The sequence below is a fragment of the Vicugna pacos genome, chromosome 8 (assembly GCF_048564905.1).
Source record: "Vicugna pacos chromosome 8, VicPac4, whole genome shotgun sequence".
Classification (NCBI taxonomy): domain Eukaryota; kingdom Metazoa; phylum Chordata; class Mammalia; order Artiodactyla; family Camelidae; genus Vicugna; species Vicugna pacos.
In genome coordinates, this window is record NC_132994.1 from 62,769,195 (window position 1) to 62,788,761 (window position 19,567).

At 41.7% G+C, this 19,567-nt stretch overlaps 1 protein-coding gene across 2 annotated transcripts in view; it reads left to right on the forward strand.

Moving 5' to 3' along the window:
- The window catches only part of SAMD5 (sterile alpha motif domain containing 5), a 413,981-nt gene that overhangs the window by 72,394 nt on the left and 322,020 nt on the right, over window positions 1-19,567 (forward strand). Inside the window, exon 2 of one of the 2 annotated variants that reach the window (XM_072966012.1) lies at window positions 14,974-15,036. The exons of the other annotated variant lie outside the window; for it this stretch is intronic. Within the exon in view, the coding sequence (XP_072822113.1) occupies window positions 14,974-15,015 (42 nt within the window). The 3' untranslated portion in view covers window positions 15,016-15,036. Of the gene's footprint in view, window positions 1-14,973; window positions 15,037-19,567 lie in introns of those variants that run through there. 2 annotated transcript variants of the gene reach the window in all.

A 19,567-nucleotide genomic window follows, 5' to 3' on the forward strand; every position in this document is an offset into this window, starting at 1 on the left:
GAAGTAACTTTAGTGTCATTTTTAAATGTTTGTGTATGCTTTCCTTAGAAATTGGTGATGTGTACACCTTAAAAAGTGACAGTTCTGCTTACCAGAATATTTATTCAGTTGAACATCCTTTCTCCAGTCCTAACTGGAGAACAGAGTGTATTCTTCTTGCCTAAGGCTACAGAAGAAAATCTTGGTAAAGCCATGAATTTTAATTTTCTATGGTAGAGTCATTTTCATAAACTGCCTTAGAACTTGCTCTACTTGTTAAGACCTTTGCATAATATGTCATCCTGAGAATTGATTTAGCTCTGAGACTCACTCCATCTTGAGCAGCCTCTTAAAAAAATTCCCAGTATGTTTGGAATGCTTGCAACAACCGTGAAATTTTTTTTCATGACAATGACAATAATAAGCATTACTATTATTAACACAGCAAAGCAAAAAGCTTTACATGCAATAAATAACTTAATGCTCACATCAACCTTATGAGGTACAAGCTGTTGTTTTTTCCATTTAATAGTTTGCAGCCTAGAATAACTTTCCCAGGAGTGAGTCAGTGGAGTCCAGACTAAGCCAGGTCTTCAGCACAGCTCTTACTCCCTTAGAGTCAATGTGCTCTGGGGTACGTGGCCCCTACTTCCCACCCCATCTCTAGTAGTGGTAGAACTATTAAATTTTAATTTATAGGCAGATCACCCGCATTCTTCATGCCTCTGTTTTCTTATTTGGAAAATACTGATCATAACTGTCCTTTGTACAGCTTATTATTATTATTTTATTATTATGACACAGATAAATGTGATACAGACTTATAGCAGCATAGATTTTGCTGACTAAGGATATCGAAGAAAAATACATTTGGGATACATCTTGTTTACATGATGCATTTAGCTGTAACCTCTTCTGTGTTTGACAGCTTCCCAGTTAAGTAAGATACTCAAGCTATGGAAAAGTAACTAAAAGTTGTCTGGAAAACTAGATTATTTTAGTATTTATTTTATCTTCATTAACTTTTTCCTCTTTGTTTATGTTTCTTCTCTGTAGGTTTTTTTTTTAGTGGGTTTCTATTTTTGTCAAACAATATATCATACTGTAGATGGATTTATTGGTCCACAACTGTGTCTTCATCTTAGTACATTCATTAGTGTAAGTTTTCTTATAAAATATTCTTAAGTTTTTAAACTTAATATGATTTGAAAAAATCAATTACAGAGTATACTTCTGGTTACCTATGGGTTAAGCCTTCTGGTATCTAATTATGACCATAATTGCTACCCTGGCCACATTTTGGTTTGTGTGTATATGCAAGTGATAATTGGAGACTGATGTCCATTCTCTAAACATACATTTTCTAGAGAAATGGAATTATCTTTTGCTCTAAGAATGCCACTTAGAAATTCTGTTTGAATGAGTTATTAAGCACTCTTGGTGTTTCTCTATCCCCAATTATTAAGAAGCTGCTACCCCAAGCTCATTTTTTCTTACTTACTTGACAAACATGCTCGTTTATGAATATTTGTATATTCCTGCATTATCTGTTAGCTAGATACTTGGAGGAAGGGTCTGTCTGCTTTCATTTCATCTTGAAAAATGATGCCAATCATATCAGCTGGTGGTGGTCTTTCTTTAAATTTATTTAGAGCCTTATTTCTAGGAAATGGCTTGCTGTTTTGTGCCATGTGATTCAAGTGTCAAATAAACACTATCTAAGGACTTTCTTCTTCATGCCCCAAGGGCTTATGGGGCTGGGTTATGATGGGGCAGGGGAAGTGAGGAGGTTGGAATGTTGACCCATCTGAAAACTCACTTGGATTCTGGATGGCACTGAGTGTCCTGGGATGCTATTGTCCAGTTAGCCAGTGAGTATTTGAGAAAGATCATATAGCTGAGTCCTTAGACAATCAGCATTTTCTCAATGGTAGGGCTGTTGATTTTTAGGATTAATTAGTAGGGTTATTAATCCAAACAATTAAATCCTCTCCTAAGAGTACAGCTGTCTGATTAATTAATCTATTAATTAATCAGTGACTTCTCCAGATGTCTGTTGAGATACTGTCCCTTGAGCACTGCTGGGATGTGTTTTCAGACCATGAATTAATCCCTTTCACTTACTCAACTTTCCAGTAAAAGGAGACTATTTATAAGAGAGCTTGTTGTGGGTTTGCTGTGAGCAAAAATCTATTTGTAATTATTTCAGGATATTCTTCTCACTCACGTATGTGACATACTTCTGTGTCACGAATTGATAACATTTGATAAAATCTTAATAGCTTTTCAGATATATTTCCCCTCACACTACTGAAAAGTGTACTTACAAAATTAAACATTGCCGTGGAAAAGAGAAGAGTCATCACATTCTACAACATGATTTATTTATTTCAATAAAGCAAGAAAATTATACTGGTATTTCTAGTCATACAAATTCATGACCTCTTTGAGAGCTACTGTTTTCCAAGGTAACACTTTGCACGGCAAACTGTTCTTCCTTAAGTCTGGCTTCCGATTCATGTGGGACTCCAAGTCCTTGGAATAGTCCTTCTGGGAAGATGTCTGGGAATCCCCAGGGAGTCATGGTCTAGGGGGTTAAGAAATGACTTACTCCTCTGGGCTGCTGGGTTGAGCTGCTCGGTCCTCGGGCCACCCATCTACTGCCGAGCTAGAGCCCCCTGTCCCCTCTGCAGGCCTCCCAGCACCTCAGCTCTGCCTGGCAGTCCTGCTGCAGAGCTGTGTCCTTCCTGGAGCCATGTTATTTTGGCGTTACTTTGTCTGGATTGTGTATGTGATGCCCACCAACACAACCTCACTGACCCACAGTGGAGTCCTTGAGGTCACAGAGCTGTAGGACATTCTCTCTTTCTCTCTCTTTTTTTTTTTTGCAGGTAACTAGGTTTGTTTGTTTGTTTGTTTGTTTGTTTATTTATTTATTTATGGAGGTACTGGGGATTGGACCCAGGACCTTGTGCATGCTAAGCATGCGCCCTACCACTTGAGCTATACCCTCCCCAGGGTATTCTTCTTAAAAGTGGGAAAGAATGGTTCTCTCTTCTCTCTCTCTCTCTCTTTTTTTTAGGGGGACAGTGTAATAAAGCAAAAAACAACATCAGTTTTAGAGCCAGAAAGACCTGGACTTGAACATTCATCCACTCAGTGTCTACATATATTAAACAGAGTAGCTCTGCGCTCTTATATTTTAAGAATGGAGTGTATTCCAGGCTCCTCTTTGGAAGCCCAGCCCTCTGATCCCCCAGCAGACTTAAGAACATTCTGTCCATCAGATGCATGCGTGCATTCATTCATTCATCAGTTGGTACTTACTGTGCATCCATTATATGTCCAACATGTGTCCTAAAGGTGTGTCCTGGGTGCCTGTGGGTGGAGAAGAGGACCAGGGGGAGGAAAAAGCACTGGGCAGTGGTTGAGGCTGTGGACCATTTGAACTCACCAGCATGAATGTGTGCAAATTTAAAAAAACAAACGCTGAGGATGGGCCTCTGGGGAAAGAGGAGAGGGAGCAGAGGAAGAGGTGTCAGTAATGAACACCGAGGAAGTGTGATCCGTGGAGTGGGAGGAGAAGCAGGAGTGGGACGAGAGCCACACTGCATGATGCTGCAGAAGACAAGGGAAGAGTTCCCAGGAGCCAGTGGGCCATGTGACAAGTTCTAAGTTCAGAGTGTCTCTTGGATTGGGCAAAGCCATGACTTTGGTGACCTTGATGGAGCTGTGGCAAAGAACGCCAATCTCGCATGGTTGGAGAAGTGAATAGGAAGGAGAAAATACAGATTTCTTGAAAGAAGCATGGCTTTGTGGGAAAGAAGGCAATAAAAGAGGCAAGAAGATTAAGACAGGTTTGTTTTTTAAGACGAAGGAGACTGAACATGTTGTGATATGTTCCAGACTGTTTTGTTTGCCAAAAAAATTTAACATTTGCAATGAAATAATGTTTCTAAAGTTATAAAAATGGCAATTATTCTGTCACCTCCATTCTAATGATTAAAGTAAATTCTAATCTGATGTAGCTATAGCATTTGTCAGAGCTGGAGCAAACTGCATTATTTTAAATTTTTTATTCTCTTTTTTCCAGATTAGGCCTGATATTTTGACCAGTGAAATACTTTAGGGGAAAAAGAACCAACCCAGATAATTTTTCATGAACATCTCTGACACCTCAGTATTCGACTCAGAGGTTTCCTTCCTGAGCTTGAGTTAGAAGCAATGAGAACCAGACCCACGGTCAGGTCATATTTCAGTCAGTTTCTTGTCAGAGGAGGTTTGTGAGAATGAGCATGTCTTTGCCTGATTACTTGGTAAAACTTTAGATGCTGCCATGTCAAACTGGTCTTGGGTCTTTCAGTCATTCATTTAAAGGCCTTATTTACTGTATTTCATTGGACGAGCCTGACCTGTAACTCAGAGAGAACCTTAGAGCAGGAGCTCAGGGTGCCCCCAGCCTTCTCCCCTGCCTTCTCTCCCTGGACTCTTATTTTTAGGAGGCGGAGCCAGTCATTAGCAGAGAGGTGGAGGAAAGTGGCAAGGGGATGTGGACCTTCTTCACAGAGTGGTCAGAACTGGTGCTACCTATTCGGCGTCTGGGTCCTTGAGATGCTCCGGTACAGCAGAAGGAGCGTGGGGGAGGGGCCCCCTTGGATGCTCCATTTAGCAGTGGATGTGATGAGTTTTGTAGTAGTTCCCCCTGCCCCTCCGCCTCCAGCTGACTCCGCTTTCACTCCAGCTCTGCTTCAGGGAGTTCATGGAGGAGTCAGCGCGTTCTGGCAAAGGAACTAACCAAGCGTCTATCATTTGAGATGCTGAACTTTTCCCTTTTCTTTCCTTTCCTTCCTTTCCTTTCCATCCCTTCCCTTTCTTTTCCCTCCCTCCTTCCCTTCGTAACTTCCTTCCTCCCTCCCTCCCTCCCTTCCTTCCTTCCTTCCTTCTTGGATGCAGACAGAATTCTCTATTCCTTGATGGGTAAGAGAGGTAACTAAACAGAACTGAGAAATGACTAGCCGCCCCTGCCATCCATTTCTTTCCTTTGGGGGAGAGTCACTTGCCAATCTTCTTCGTCACTCCTCCCCTACCCCACCCCAATCTAGCTCAAAGTGCTCCCTGCCCTCTTGGGTTTCATCTTTCTTTTTAATTTCAAAATTAGATGAATAAACACATCTATTCTTGGAGTACATTACCTTCCCTTTCCTCATTTAGAATCCTATGTTTTGACATAATTTATCATGGGTTGTCACCCTTGATGATTAAAAAAGGCACTAATGAGATGAAGCTTGTCAGGACTTGATCGCAGGGTCTCTCGTTCTGTCGGATGGTAATAGGACACCTTCAAGAGACGTGGAGAAAGCGGGAAGTGTGAGAACAAATTATGGATGCTTCTGGACGAGGGCAGAGGTGGGGTGAGGCTACACCAAATCAGAATTCCGTAAGGAAATCAAACACCACGATAGCAGTTCTGCCCTTGACTGAGTGACGAGCTCACCAAGTGATAGGGATTAAATACTAAAACTCAGAACAAGCTATCTGCAAGAACAGAATTTTCAGAAATAGATACGAGTTTTTCTTGCTGTGATTGGGACTGGACTATGAAGACTGTGTGCGTGGCACACATTAAATCATGTAAGACCAGCAAATTGATTAGCTTTCCACAGGTTTCATGTGGAAGGCACAAGTTGACCCCAAGGCAGATAAGACTGGGTTCATGTGCTTCTCCAATGGGATTTCTGGTTTGAGATTCACCTCTTACTCTAACTCAATGTGGCATAGCTGGCAAGTTGGCCACGGTTCAGTAGGAAACTCGTACCCCCAAATACGCAAATCGCAAAATCCATCAGGTTTCTGCCACATGAATTTACAGATTATAAATTTACAATATTGGACACACACCAAACACCGTAAATTAGAATTCATCTGCTGATCTGCATGCAACTGTTTCATTCGTTTGAATAATCAGATTACTTTTATATCCAGAACAACTTCTTCAACTCATGTAAGAGTTTGTTTTAGTGTAAGATTCGTATTTAACTGTGACTTGTGATTTATTATTTTTGTAAAATACCATTTATTGTATGCGCCTCTGTTTGATACTGTTTTAGAGACTTGAAGCTTCAGTACATCCTGAGGACAGTCTTTTCAAACTTTCACAAATGGGCACATATCCACATCATCTGAACATAGACATACCTTAGATTATAATCCTCAGTCCTAGTCATGATGTTGCATAAAAAATGTGTTACAGCTCAGTGTTATAGCTCGGTGTTACAGCTCAGTGTTACAGCTCAGTTGTGACAGCAACCAGGATCCAAGTGAGAGACCAAGCAGCACTTGGAGAGTTGGAGAACTCAGGTTTATTACGCCAGTGGACCCAGAGGATTTAACACTCCAAGCTCTGGACCCTGTCTGTAGGTTTACACAGGCCTTTATAGGCTGCCAGTTTACACTTTGCAACATCATATGCAAATAAAGTATAACAAAAGTTGACCAACTAGAAACAAGCTTTGTAGAAATAGGCCAATCAGGAGTGAGGGAAATAACCAATCAGGAGTGAGCTCAGGGAACCAATAGAATTTTAAGGGTAAGTAAGCCGTTTCAGAGGCAAAAAGTGAGATAGAGCTTTCCCGTCAGGGAACCAGATGGTGCTGGCAGGAGAGTAGTGGCCCTGCCTAGGGGTTCCTGCCAGTCTTTTTATGGGGCTTCCCGCCTCAGTGAATCAGAAAACTTGTGAAGAAGATGTAACATAAGAAGAAAATTCAGTAATGAAGTTAAAGTATTATTCTGGCCTTGGATTACTGTTATTCTAATCTCACATGGTACAAAAGAATTAATCATGGGATGTTGGCCGACCAATAGATTTGATGCAGCGAACTTCACCATGAATATGATTACGCATTTCAGAATTTTCATGAAGAAGCAGCTGCCAGAAGGCATGTGTGCTGGGAGTGTTCATATTTTATGAAAACTCTCTTGGTCCATTGCCTCTTTCCCTTGAATTAGCACTGAATTATCCTAAAGGAAGGGGCTGAAGACTCAGCAGAGCTGGGAGATAACCTCCAATCTCGTTAGTAGAGCCGCAGCTGCCGGGATCTGCTCACACCAAATTGCTGCAACTTGTTCCATTTCACTTGTGCTGCCTTACTTTGTAAAAGACACAAATGCATTTTCCATTTTTTAAATGTCTTAGCCCAGATTGAGAACTCTGTAACAGCCTGAAAACTGGTCAGATCTCTTCACTTATGAAATATCTTTCCTTCCCATTTGAGGTTGGACAGGTTGAAGACTTCATGCTCATTTTGGGGTTTTTTGGCTATGAAACTGCATCATTTTCAACATTGCATTTTGAATTCAGAACAGAACTTCTGGATTGGAAAGGATGGCAGTGCCGAGTCAGCGTCATTAATTCTGCAAGTTTTTTTTTTTATTTATTAACTTATTTTTTTAAATTACATGTGGAGATAGTATATTAGGTCATATTTCAGAAGTGTGCCTTTGCTGGGTTTGAAGGGATCATTGTGGAAACATGGTCACAAAAACTTCTCACCCCAATAGAATAAATGTAGTTCCAGAATAAGGAAAATTGTTTGGTAATTAAAAATAGAGAGAAAGAAGAGGGAAATATTTGATCAAGAATACTGAAAACAAAATAGTGTGGGGTGGGGAAAATGAGGGACTCTGGAAGCATACATTTCACTGGAACTAGTGTCAAAATGGCTATATTATTTGAAATTGATAAGCATCACCTAGAGTGGATGCAATGGAAATACATTTTCTAAGTATAAAGCAAGTTACTATGCTGTAATTTTAAAACCATGTAAAGGTAAAGATGAAACTGAAAAAATAAGATTAAATTCAGGATTTGCATTCTTTAAAAAAGAAACCGATCTTTTATTTTTTTCCTGAGGAATTGCATCAAATATGTTGACTGAAGTTATTTTTAGGTGATTACAACAGAAATTAAATTGAGTACTAGGGACAGAAAGATCTCAGGTTATTAATTAAAAAGTCTATTGTCAGCATAATTTTAGACCCACGGACATAACATTACCCAGGCAAGTGTAATATTTGTAGTGCTCTATACAACAGTTTTGGTTTTTTTTTGTATGTGACGGTCTACATAGATGTTAATCTGGGTTTCTGTTGACAAACAGAGATGTTGTTCATTGGATTTCTAGTTTTAATTTTTTTTTTCTTAATTAGTGTCAGATGTTCCCTGAAGGCAGTTTTTGCTTTAAAACTATAGGGATCAAAGTCTAGCTCTCAAAGCAGTATTTACACTCCCATGTTCTTTGCGGCATTATTCATAATAGGCAGGATGTGGAAACAACTTAAATGTCCATTGACAGTTGAACAGATAAACAAAATGTGGCATAAATAGACAAGGGAATGTTAGTCAACCTTAAAGAAGAAACTCCTACAATCTGTGTCAACATGGATGAACCTGGAGGACATTATTCTAAGTCCGATAAGCCAGTCACAGAAGGACAAACACTGAATGATTTCACTGACATGAAATAGTCTAATAGTCCAACTAAAATAGTCCAGCTCCTAGAAGCAGAGTAGATGGTGGCTGTTAGAAGTGGAGGGAGGGGGAATTGGGAGTTGCTATTCAAGGAATAGAAAGTTTCAGTTACACGGGATGAGTTAAGTTCTAGAGCGCTGGGGTACAACATTGTAGCTGTAGTTATTAACACACTGCATTGTACTTCTATGATTTTGTTAAAAGGGTAGGTCTCCTGTTGAATGTTCTGACTGCAATTTTAAAAGAAAGAAAAAGAAAAAAAAAAAAACAACTACAGGAATCAAGTGTTTCAAATTTGCTCCAGTTAGAGTCACAATCACAAGCAGGTTGAGCTGGGGGAGTGATGAGCACGTGGCACCCTCTCTAACCCCTGGGCCTGGTGTCTTCACAGCTCTCAGCTCTTTCTCGGGGTCCCGTGAGGGCGCATGACTTGCTGTGTCACAGAACTAGTTGTCTGTAATGCCAGGTTTGAAATAGTGTTCCCAGTTCCCTGACTAATATCTTTCCACTAAGCTGTTGCACAACAATTTCAGGTAAATTGACATTAAGCATATTTATGAATGGAGCAAACCCATTTGATATGAAAAGCTACCTGTGCTGGGAAATGGATGTGTTTTAGATTTTCCCATATTTATGCAGGAATTGAAAGCTGGGCAGGATGGACTTGGTCCCTGTGTGCTTTTAGATTTCGGTGATACTGTTCTCTAATAATTTTTCAAAAAGGCATTCTCTGTTAGCTTATGGGGCTGCATGTATATTTCTAGGCCTTAATTTTCCATAGTGGCTAGATTAAAAATACACAATGTTAAACTTAATAACTCTGGTTTTAATCTGGGATATAGGCTTAGTAGTATAGAAAGTAATATTTTGTTTCTGACATGAGGACTGGCAATTGGAGAAATTTTAGATTTAACCAACCACCAAAGTGAATTATGCCAGATTGACAGGATTGCTTTTTACATAATATGTGCTGTTTTTTTTTTAACTAAATGATGCTTAAATATGAGCATCTCAAACTTACAGCTTGAGTTAGTGCTTAGACCAGTGGGGAAAAAAAAATCTCATTTTTAATAACTACCCTTAATTTTTCCTACTATAAAAACCCGGCAGTTCTTGATGAATATAGTTTAAAAAGACAGCAAACATGTTCTGTAGTTGATATGAGATTGTGAGAGAATTACGTCCTCCCCACCCGCACCCGTGAATCTGAGCCAGCAGATCGTTTCCCTGTTAGGTTAAGTGCTACGTAATTACAAAGTCATTTTCAAGAGGGGGGACACGGGTGGCAGATTTGGGGAGTTTCAAAACATACAAGCCCGTGCCAGCAGTGTTAGATGGGGGACCCAGCTTCAGCTCTGGTTTTCAAAAAGGGAACTCTTGGTTTATCTTTACTTGAAGTATCACAGATCCTCTGCTCAGCTGGGTTGGAAGAATTCTTTTGATCCTCTGACATACTGACTTAATTAAGCTTCAGCGTCATGGAATTTGTGAAGCAAGGCTGACGAATTTACTGAATGAATTCACCTAGTACGTAATTAATGGCTGTACCAACAGCGTCCCACGTAGGTCTCCTAGAACAGCTTCTTTCCACATATGTGGATGTTAGGAAAACTCCAGGGTGTACCTTATTGGATAACTGGTGCGTGGAGAGTAGGGTCATTATTTTAAATAAATAAATGAAAGAGATACTGGGGAACAAAACTGTTTGCTGTAAGAACTTCAGATGCTCTAAACTGTGCCCACTGGTTTCTAGCTTGTGTAGGATCATCAGGGACTTGACCACTAGAATATGGCCTGGTTGCATTTCCACAGGGAAGATTTCTCTGATGCTGTCTGGTGTGTCACTTCCAGCGCTGGGTCAGTGTTGTGCTCATGCTGCTGTTCTTAGCAGCATCCTTAATTTTATAAAGTGTATCGGTAGGAATGGATGGTGAAGAATCTGTGAGTTATCTTTGTGGCTTTATTTCTTCTGGAAACCAAAGAATTATATAAGATACTTGAAATACATTTAAATATTTTCCAAGTTTTTTTTTTTAATAATCAAAACAACTTACAGGAAATGGAGCGGATAGGAGGGACGTTTAAAAAAAATACTAAACCATTTCAAAAAATCTGTTGAAATTCCATAAAAAGCAACCATTTACCTCTTCATGTTTTCCTAACTTCAACAGAATTTACCCTAATTAGATTACAGCATTTTGCAAAGTTTATCATGCAGTGATTCAAGGTGGAGTGACAAATTGAATTCAAAAGATGAAATAATTAACTATTAGGATTGTATCTGGCTCTGGGCAGTATACTTTAAAAGGAGAAAAATTCCTCTTTTGAGCAGAGAAACCAGAATGGTCAGCGGAGTAAAACCACTTCTCACGGGGGATGTTTGAAGCACAAGAATATTTATCAGAGAGAAGGTTCTAGTTGGTCTAGGACCGTGTGGCCACATACTACACACACAGCAAATATTTGCTGAATGCGTGAATACTGCCGGGCTTCACGTTCTTGGAGACTGTCGTGTAAAAGAGGAATTAGATTCTGTTTGGTCCAGTAGATGGAATTAGGATCCATTCTGCTCAATTAAAGGGAGAACTTTCTCCCTCCCAGCTGTGTAAACGGGGCTGGGCATCCTCTGGGTGAGTTTGCCTGCACGGTGCAGACTGGGCTCTGTAGGCAGGTGGGGTCAGGTGACTTTGCTGGCTCTTTTTGATTCTGACATGCTGCAAAACGATCTTGTTTGTTTGTTTTTCTTGGATTCCTCCTCCCTTTCCTCATTCTGTTTTGGCAAATGTTGAGGTTTTACTAGAGTCTTTAGATTTATTGAAACAAAACAAAACACAATAAAAAAAGCTGTGGGTTTGATGAGGGGTTCTGGTGGCTCACGTGGGGTCCTCTGTCACAGCACTCTGTACGTGTGGCAGGAGGAGCTGATGTTCCCACTCTATTTTAGTTTTTAGAATCAGTTTTATTAACTCTGGTGGAATTTTGCAATTCTTTTTGAAAACAGAAAGCAATCACGTTTTAAAGGATGCTTGTTTTCCTGTATCAGGTAGGTAAGAGCCACCTTTAAAAGCTTTTTGTTTTTAACCCCCTGATAGGTTTAACTGTGTCCCCACTCTAAAATTCAAAAGTCCCAGCTCCTAGTACCTCTGAATGCAACCTTATTTGGAGATACGGTCTTTACAGAGGCCATCAAGTTAACAGGAGCTCATTAGGGTGGGCCTTAATCCAACATGACTGGTGTCCTTAAAAGAAGGGGACGTGTGGAGACAGATGCACAGACAGGCAGAACACCGTGTGACCGCGAAGACAGAGCCGTCTACAAGCCAAGGAGAAAAACCTGGGCTGGACAGCTTCCTCACAGCCTGCAGAAGGAACCAGTGCTGTGAACACCTTGCTCTTGGACTTCTAGCCTCCAGAACTGTGAGACTAACTCAGTCTCTGTTGTTTAAGCTGTTCAGTTGATGGTATTTTGTCACGGCAGCCCTAGCAAACTAACAGACTCCCCAGAAGGCAGCGCTTCGCATCTCTACCACGTTGCTAACAGAATACATTGGGTAGATCAGAGGAAAAGGTTGCCTCATCGTAAATCTTTCTTGTCCTCGGACGCGCCTGGATTTGATCTTCCTAATTGTCCGTTTTACATGAACACAGCTTGTTGTGGCTTTTGTCGCTTTCATTAAACAGTCGGGAAAGTAGCTGCCGACCAAGCATGCAGATCCCACATCATGCCATACGCTGTGCTCTGTAAGCGACACACATAATTTTCTCACTTATGAGATACTTGCCATGCTGGGCACACACGTCTTGTTACACATCTTACATTGTGTGTGTTCAGGTTTCCACTTACATTTATATGTGAAAATATTTGGGCTGGCTGATAAACACAGCGTGTAGGGAAGGAGACGGATAATTCACCTGAAGCATTTAGTCTGCTGCAACTTGTATTATTCCTAGCTGATCTACCCCACTGGAGTGAAAATAGGAGAAAAATGTCCCCTTTCAACAGAGACTTTATTCAAGACGTGACTGGCTCTGGTGCAGTGACTACACTCCTGGGAGCGGCCGTCAAGCCGGCTGGTGTGTGTAAGCAGCGCCCCGGGGGTGGGATTCTCCGGCAGTCTCTCCCCACCACCATCTGTTGTGCTATATATCTCCTACAAAATTGTATTCAAGCATGGAATTGAAATTTGTGTTATTAGCAGTAGTTTACTATGAGTGAGACACTTGCTGGACATGTCAGAGTAACACCAGAGTATCTTTGGAATTCAAATCACCGACTAGTCCTTTAAATCAGACCTCACACACTGTCCTGGAGCGTCAAGATCACCCTCAGTCTTATGAGACTGACCAAAGTCCCTAAACCAGTCATTCTGGGGAAGGTCTGGCCTTCATGTCTCTCATTGTTGCAAAAGGTCTGATCAGGATTTGGGGTGGGGACCGAGGGATGGCCTGGAGTGGGTGTCCTGCTGGGGAGAGACTGAAGCAGAAAGAACCAGTAAGGGTACAGAAAAGTTTGCGGTCTCGATGAGAAGTTAAGCCAGGCTCTGGAGTGACATACACCCTTTGAGACGGGAGGTGCAAGAGAGGGAGTGGAGGGAAGAGACTGAGAACTGATTAAAGTGGAAGCTGGTCAGAGGTCCCCAGGGAGAGCGAAGGACAGGTACTCTGACCTCCAGTGAGGTTTTCCTTGATGGGAGGGAGGGGTGCATTGGACTCCTTTGAAGACTGGAATTGAACCGGAGAGTTCTCAGCTTTTCTGCTGCTTAAATTCTTAGTTAGGAGGACCGAGACTTCCTGAAGTCATCTGGAGTAATACAGTCTGATTATAAGGATCCGTGGCAGGAATGTCACTCAGGTCGCCTAGACCCCTGGGAACAGTCATATAGATGTCATCTGGGAGAAGGATGGTTATTCCCAGGGCTCTCAGACAGCTGGGATTCTGATTACCTTCCCGCCACCACAGCACAACAGGTGTTGGTACTGGATGAAGTGTGGGGCAGCTGACGTAGCTCACTTTTCTCTCTGATTCTATTTTCCTATATCTGCCTCTTGGCTTCTCCTGCCGCCTGCAGTTGCTTATCTCCCATCCTAAGTCTCCAGTTCCCGTTCTCACAGAGTAAGGGTGGTATTGGTTTAGTTGGTGGGACAATCACCTAGTTGCTGTCCAGCAAGCAGGTGGACTGATCTCGGGTCAAGTGCCCATCTCCGGCTGCTATGGGGAGGTCACGTGGTGTCTGTGGGGTGACTTGTGGCAGGGACTGTGGGTCTGTACCGTCCTGAAACCTGGCCGGCCCAAACACGAGCAGCCCGACCAGCCACAGCGTGCACCGCTGCTGGACTAACTCAGTGCCTGAATACGTGGTTTTTACCTCCTACTTCCTTTGATTAAAAAATCGTTCATTTCACTGCTGCTTCTCAAGGATCATGTTTACACCTTCTTACTTGGTGTGCAAATCCTTAGTAATCTGACCTCAAACTACTTTTCCACTTCCATTAATAGTCTCTTCTAAGCTTCCCTACTCTCTTGAATGACTCTCTAAGTTTCTTTAGCTATTGAATTCTGCTCCTGAACCTTTTTTTTTTTTTTTGAGAAATGTGGTAGATATGATGCTAGACTTGCCCTCAAAAAACCACTGGAGAACAGAGGAAGCTGCTGTGTGATGCTGGATGAGCCACTGTTCCTCTCTGGGCTGTTGGCACATTTACAAAATATACCAAGTTACATGACGTTATTGAAATTCCTCTTTTACCCCCTGAGCCAGTGACCAGACTCAGTCCTCTCTCTCCTTCTCTTTTCTGAAGTCATTGCATTTAAAGTCTCAGCTTTTGTTTGGAAGTCCATTATGATCATGTTACAGAGCCCCTTGTTCTGTAATCTGCTCCCCACCTTCCTGCACCCCCGGAGTGGCTGTGCAGGGCAGAGGGAAGGTGTACAGCCACTGGGTCTCTGCCCTATGAATCTGGAGCTCTGCTTCCCTGGTGAACCCCCTGAGCCTCCTAAGTGCCTTCTGGGAGCCCCACATGCTGCCCACGGTCAGTCTCACGTGTTCCCCGGCAGTCAGACCTTCAGGCTGGTCTCTCACACGGGGATTATTCTCCACTCCTCCCTGCTCTTTGCTCCCATGGGCATGTGCGAGTCACTCATCTCCTCCTGACAGCCTGTACAGCAACCACCAGACACATCGGCTGTTGTCTGGGCACAGGGTTAATGAAACTTCTGGGAACTCCGTAGTCTGCTATTCCGTTAAATGTTGTTCAAATGAATGTATTAACACAAGAAAAGAAAAAAAAATGAATGCAAAGCAAATTAGATTAAGAGGGGGAGATGGAAAGGGTGAGGAAGAAGAGCAGCAAGAAAGCAGAGGAGAAGGGGGAGGGAAGGAGAGGGCAGAGGAAAGGAAGGTGGCAGAAGAGGAAGGAGAGAAGAATGGTGAGAACAGGTCTGTGCCTAAATTAAACTTTCTTCTCAGCCAGTGCTCCCTCCCCAGCCACACCTCCCGTTCATCCACTAAGTGACTGTTCGTCTGGTCTTCTCCCCTTTCTTTCTCCTGGTGAGTGCTCTGCCAGAGAGGGCGTCACATCCCATGGAGCAGACTGAAATACGATTTAAAGAAAAAGACATGAGCAGAAAAGGAGCTGCTAGTGTTATCTGGGGAGACTGAGAAGCACCTGATGGAGGGGACGGTGAGCCCAGCAAGATCAGCAGGATTTGTTAGGCAAAGATGGCGGCATCTGCGACTTGAGAGACCAACCTGTAAAAAGGATGTGCTGATAAAACGAGGGAATCCTGACCCAGGCGGCAGTGTGGTCTCAGAATCTCAGAAACACTACGCTGAGTCAATGCAGCCAGACATAAAAGAGACATTCTCATGACCCCATTCTACAAAGATGAACAACAAGCAAAACTCAGCTGTGGTTTTAGAAGCTGAGAAGTGATTCCCTGCGACCAGGTGTACAAGAGAATTTTCTGTGATGTTATAAAGTTGCCATGTGTTGATTTGAATAGTGAGTAAATGGGAGTAAAGATATGTCAAAATTCAACAAGCTGCATACTTAAGATTTTTGCCTTTTCCTATATATGAAATACACTGCAATTACACACACACACACACAACTAAGCAGAAGAAAGTTTACATGGAGAATAGTACATTTAAAATGCCAGCACAAAGTCTTAATATTAGACAGCTAGCCCTGACTTTGCAATTTGTATTTCTGGTTTTTAAAAGCTTGTTGAAATTTAAAATTAGGCTGCATTAATGCCATGAAAATACATTCTAGTTCTGATTTTAAGATTAGATTTAATAAATGGGTACCTTTATTTATCAACTTAAAAATAGATCACTGATAATGTATGTCTTATATCTTTTTGGCACCTATTTTTTATGACTTGGAGAAAAGTACTCATTTTTATTTTCATCAAAGATTAATGAAATTGAGATAAATTGAGATTTTATTTATTTGAAGGGAAAGGTACCCATTATTTCATTCATGACTGTGAACTTGTTTATAAAAGCCCTCCAGAAATAGCTGAGGAACTTGCCTTGCATACTATACTAGCAAAATCCAAATATTAATAAATGTTTAGTTCTTTGAAATACGCCTGGGGTGTGTGTCAGTATAAACATACTTTTCTTAACAGTGACATGAAAACATTGGTTGGAAAGATTCATATTTTTTGTGAACTGAAAGTGTATGCCTGAGTATTTTTTTTTTACAGATAAAGTATTTTAGGCACAGTTTGAAATATAGCAAAGACATATGGAGTTTCTTCACTGTAACGCTGCTACTCTGGACCAGAGGTCATGACTTTATTCTTGGCTTTTATGCTGGTAAGAGAAAATGCTGTAGAGGGCCCTGGATACGAAGTAACCCAGCACGGTTCCCCTTTAACCTCTGCTATTAGGAAGTTCAGATGTAAATGCAGTGTCCACGTAAGTACTTAATTCACTTCAAGTACATGATGACTTTCTACTATATTTTTCATTTTAATATTCCAATTTCATGTATTTGTTTTACATAAGAATGGGAAAGATGTCGTTTTTTGAATGGTTTGAAAATGGGCGTATCGCCCATCTTACTGTGTTTTTGCAAAGATTTCCAACTTCCCAGTTAGAGACACAATCTCTTTGAAAGATAAGACAGCTTAAAAAACATTGGTGAGCCATGGGAATGTGCCAAAGGAATACAATACTTAGAAGAGACGTGTCCTGTAGGTAAGCGAGTGTTGCTGAAGTGACTTACTGAGAAATGGACTCCCAGCTACCAGTACGTGCCTCGGTGTGTGGCCTTGTGTGGAATGAATGCTATGACAAGCTGAAAGCACACGATCTGGCGTACAGTAGGTGCTCAATAAATGCTTCCCTCCCTCCTTCTCTCTCTCCCTGCTTTTCTACTGCTTCTGTGGCCACTGTGATCAATTAGCTACTCATACAGTAGCTTTTAGCCTTAATTGTTCTATTCCCTTACCGTATGGTAATGTCAGAAGATACATTAGTAAGAAGAGTGTCACTTGGTTCAGATAACTTTTCTCCCTTGTTTCAGTGTTAGTAGAGACATTCGGGTTGGACACAACAGGTTGAAGTTATGGGGAAGGACTTTCTCATCTGTGAATCTGAATAACTGGGATCACGTGCACCTCTCTCTCCATCACGTGAGGGATGCTGTGGACAGTCTTCTCCAGGGTGTGAGAAGATGCTGTTCTCTGAATGGGAGATCTGCATAGGGTGAAGGTAACTCAAAAAGGTACTAAGAAAAATTAATAGTATGTCTTGAAGAGCAAGTGAGAAACACTCAGGAACTTCAGTAAAAGCAGGCTCTCTTGCGTAGGCTGTGTGCTCAGCCCTGGTCGCCATGCCACCCCCACAAATGACTGAAAAAGACACGCGGAAAAAGCAACATTTCAGATTCATGGGCCTCTGGAATTGGTTTGTGACTTATAAACTCAACTTAGAACATAATGATGTCATTTCCATCTTTGCAAATGGGGCCGACTCTCCGACCTCAGCTGCAGGGATAGCTGCACGAGATGATATTGCTCCGCGGCGCTTTAAGTGGAAGTTGCTGCGTCAGCTCCGTGGTAGTGTCTGTTCTGGAAGCTAATGGAAATTGCTCTGGCAGATGCCGGAAACAAATGCTGGGTTACATTAGCTTATGGGGGGGTCACTTTCTCCTCTGTGTTACATGTAAAACGTGTCACACTGGACTGGATTCTAGGAAAGTGCACAGGCCTAGGGGAAAGGGAGTTTGGCCGCTGCCTCCCACACAGCACACGCTTCTGGTGGCGTCCCAGCCCTGTCTGTGACAGGCATGTGCCTTCTTCTGTTATGGTACCTACATCCCGTAACTACCACACAGGTTATTGACATAGATTTAATGTGAACATGTTTAAGAGTCAAAACTTACTGGGCAAGTGATTCATTTAATTTTTAATACCGATTTTGTCATTCTATCCATACTTAGCCTTTTATTCAATAAACATTTATTGAGCGCCCTAATAATAATGGTTAAATTTTATTGAATGGTTAGAATATGCCAGAATACTCTATTTTTTTCTGTTTTAACTCGTTTAATCTTCACACTAGCCCTATAATCTCTGTTTTATAAGTGAGGAACCTGATATCATTGAGGCAAAGAGGTTAAATGATTTGATCAACATTTGTTGAGCACTTTAAATATGCTTACACTGCACTGGAAGTTAGGGACACACAGATTGATAAGATACAGCCCGCAGCACAGAGACATTAAAGCCTAGTTGGATGGAGAACAAAAATAGAAAAACTGACCAGCCTAAAGGTGGAGAATTGGCTTGGTGCTGGGGGGAGCCCCGTGGAGGGACATCTGGTAGCACTTTAGACCAAATGGTGAGGAAGTGGGCGTGATTCCAAGAGCCTGGGAGAAAGGTGGGACCAAAGGGAGCCTGGAGCATATACTGGGCAGCTGGACTCTGAAGCCAGTGGTTAAGATATCAGGTCAAAGTAAAGCGGGTTATTAGGAATTGAAAAGACAGAGCAAGGTGAGGTCAGAAACTCAGGGAGACTGTACACCCCAGCAGCCGTATGTGGGGAGACAGCACCGCTAACACTGAGACTTTAATGGGGAACCCCTTACCTCTAAGTCAGCTGGGAGAGCTTCGGTTTCTGCTGAAGCTTAGAACCAATGATTCACTTGGCCAATATGGGACGTGTTCCTCAGAGTGCCTAGCCACTTCATGAGTGCAGAAAAGACATTTAAAGGAACCCTCCAAGCTTGTTCTCCTGAGCATCACATTTCTCAGTAAGTCATTTGAGCAACACGTGTCTGCCTAGGGGATTCATCTTTTCTGGGAATTGTATTCCTTTGGTACATCCCCATGGCTCACTAGTGTTTTTTAAGTTAACTTCATCTCTTTAGGACAGTGTGTCACTAACCAGGAAGTTGGAACTCTTTGCAAAAAACATAGTAAAATGGGAGAAATGCTTTCAAACCATTCAAAAATGACACCTTTCCCATGCTTATGTAAAAGAAATGTATGAAATTGGGAAATTTAAAAAAAAATAGTAAAAAGTCACCATGTACTTGAAATGAATTAAGTACTCGTGTGGACACTGCATTTATATCTGAACTTCCTAGTAGCCAGGTAAAAAGGGAAATGCGCTGGATTATGTAGTTCCTAGAACCTGACAGAGAAAAAGCACAACACCTTGGTGTGGAGAGAAACTTCCCTGAGTTCTACGTAAGCGTTTTCCATGTAATCATGGCAGATATGCTACTCCTAAAGATACGTCTAAGTAAAGATGCTCCTTGATACTCCTAAAGTCACAAATTTATAAAAGAAGAGATCCTTGTTTTTTGTGTCTAAGTAAATGAATTGGACAGGAAATGGTGCCATTTCTGCTTCATTGTGACTTCTAAGAGTGAGGGAGAATTGCCCCCTTCAGAAATTTTTGAGAAACAGAGCAGTCAGGGGATACTGATGTTCTCAGTATCATGGACTAGAGATAACTATTTTATTTAAGTGCAGCTGGCTGAAAGAGTGTTTGGACCATAGTCACTGTTATCCTGTGAGGCCATCCACAGCTTACCTAG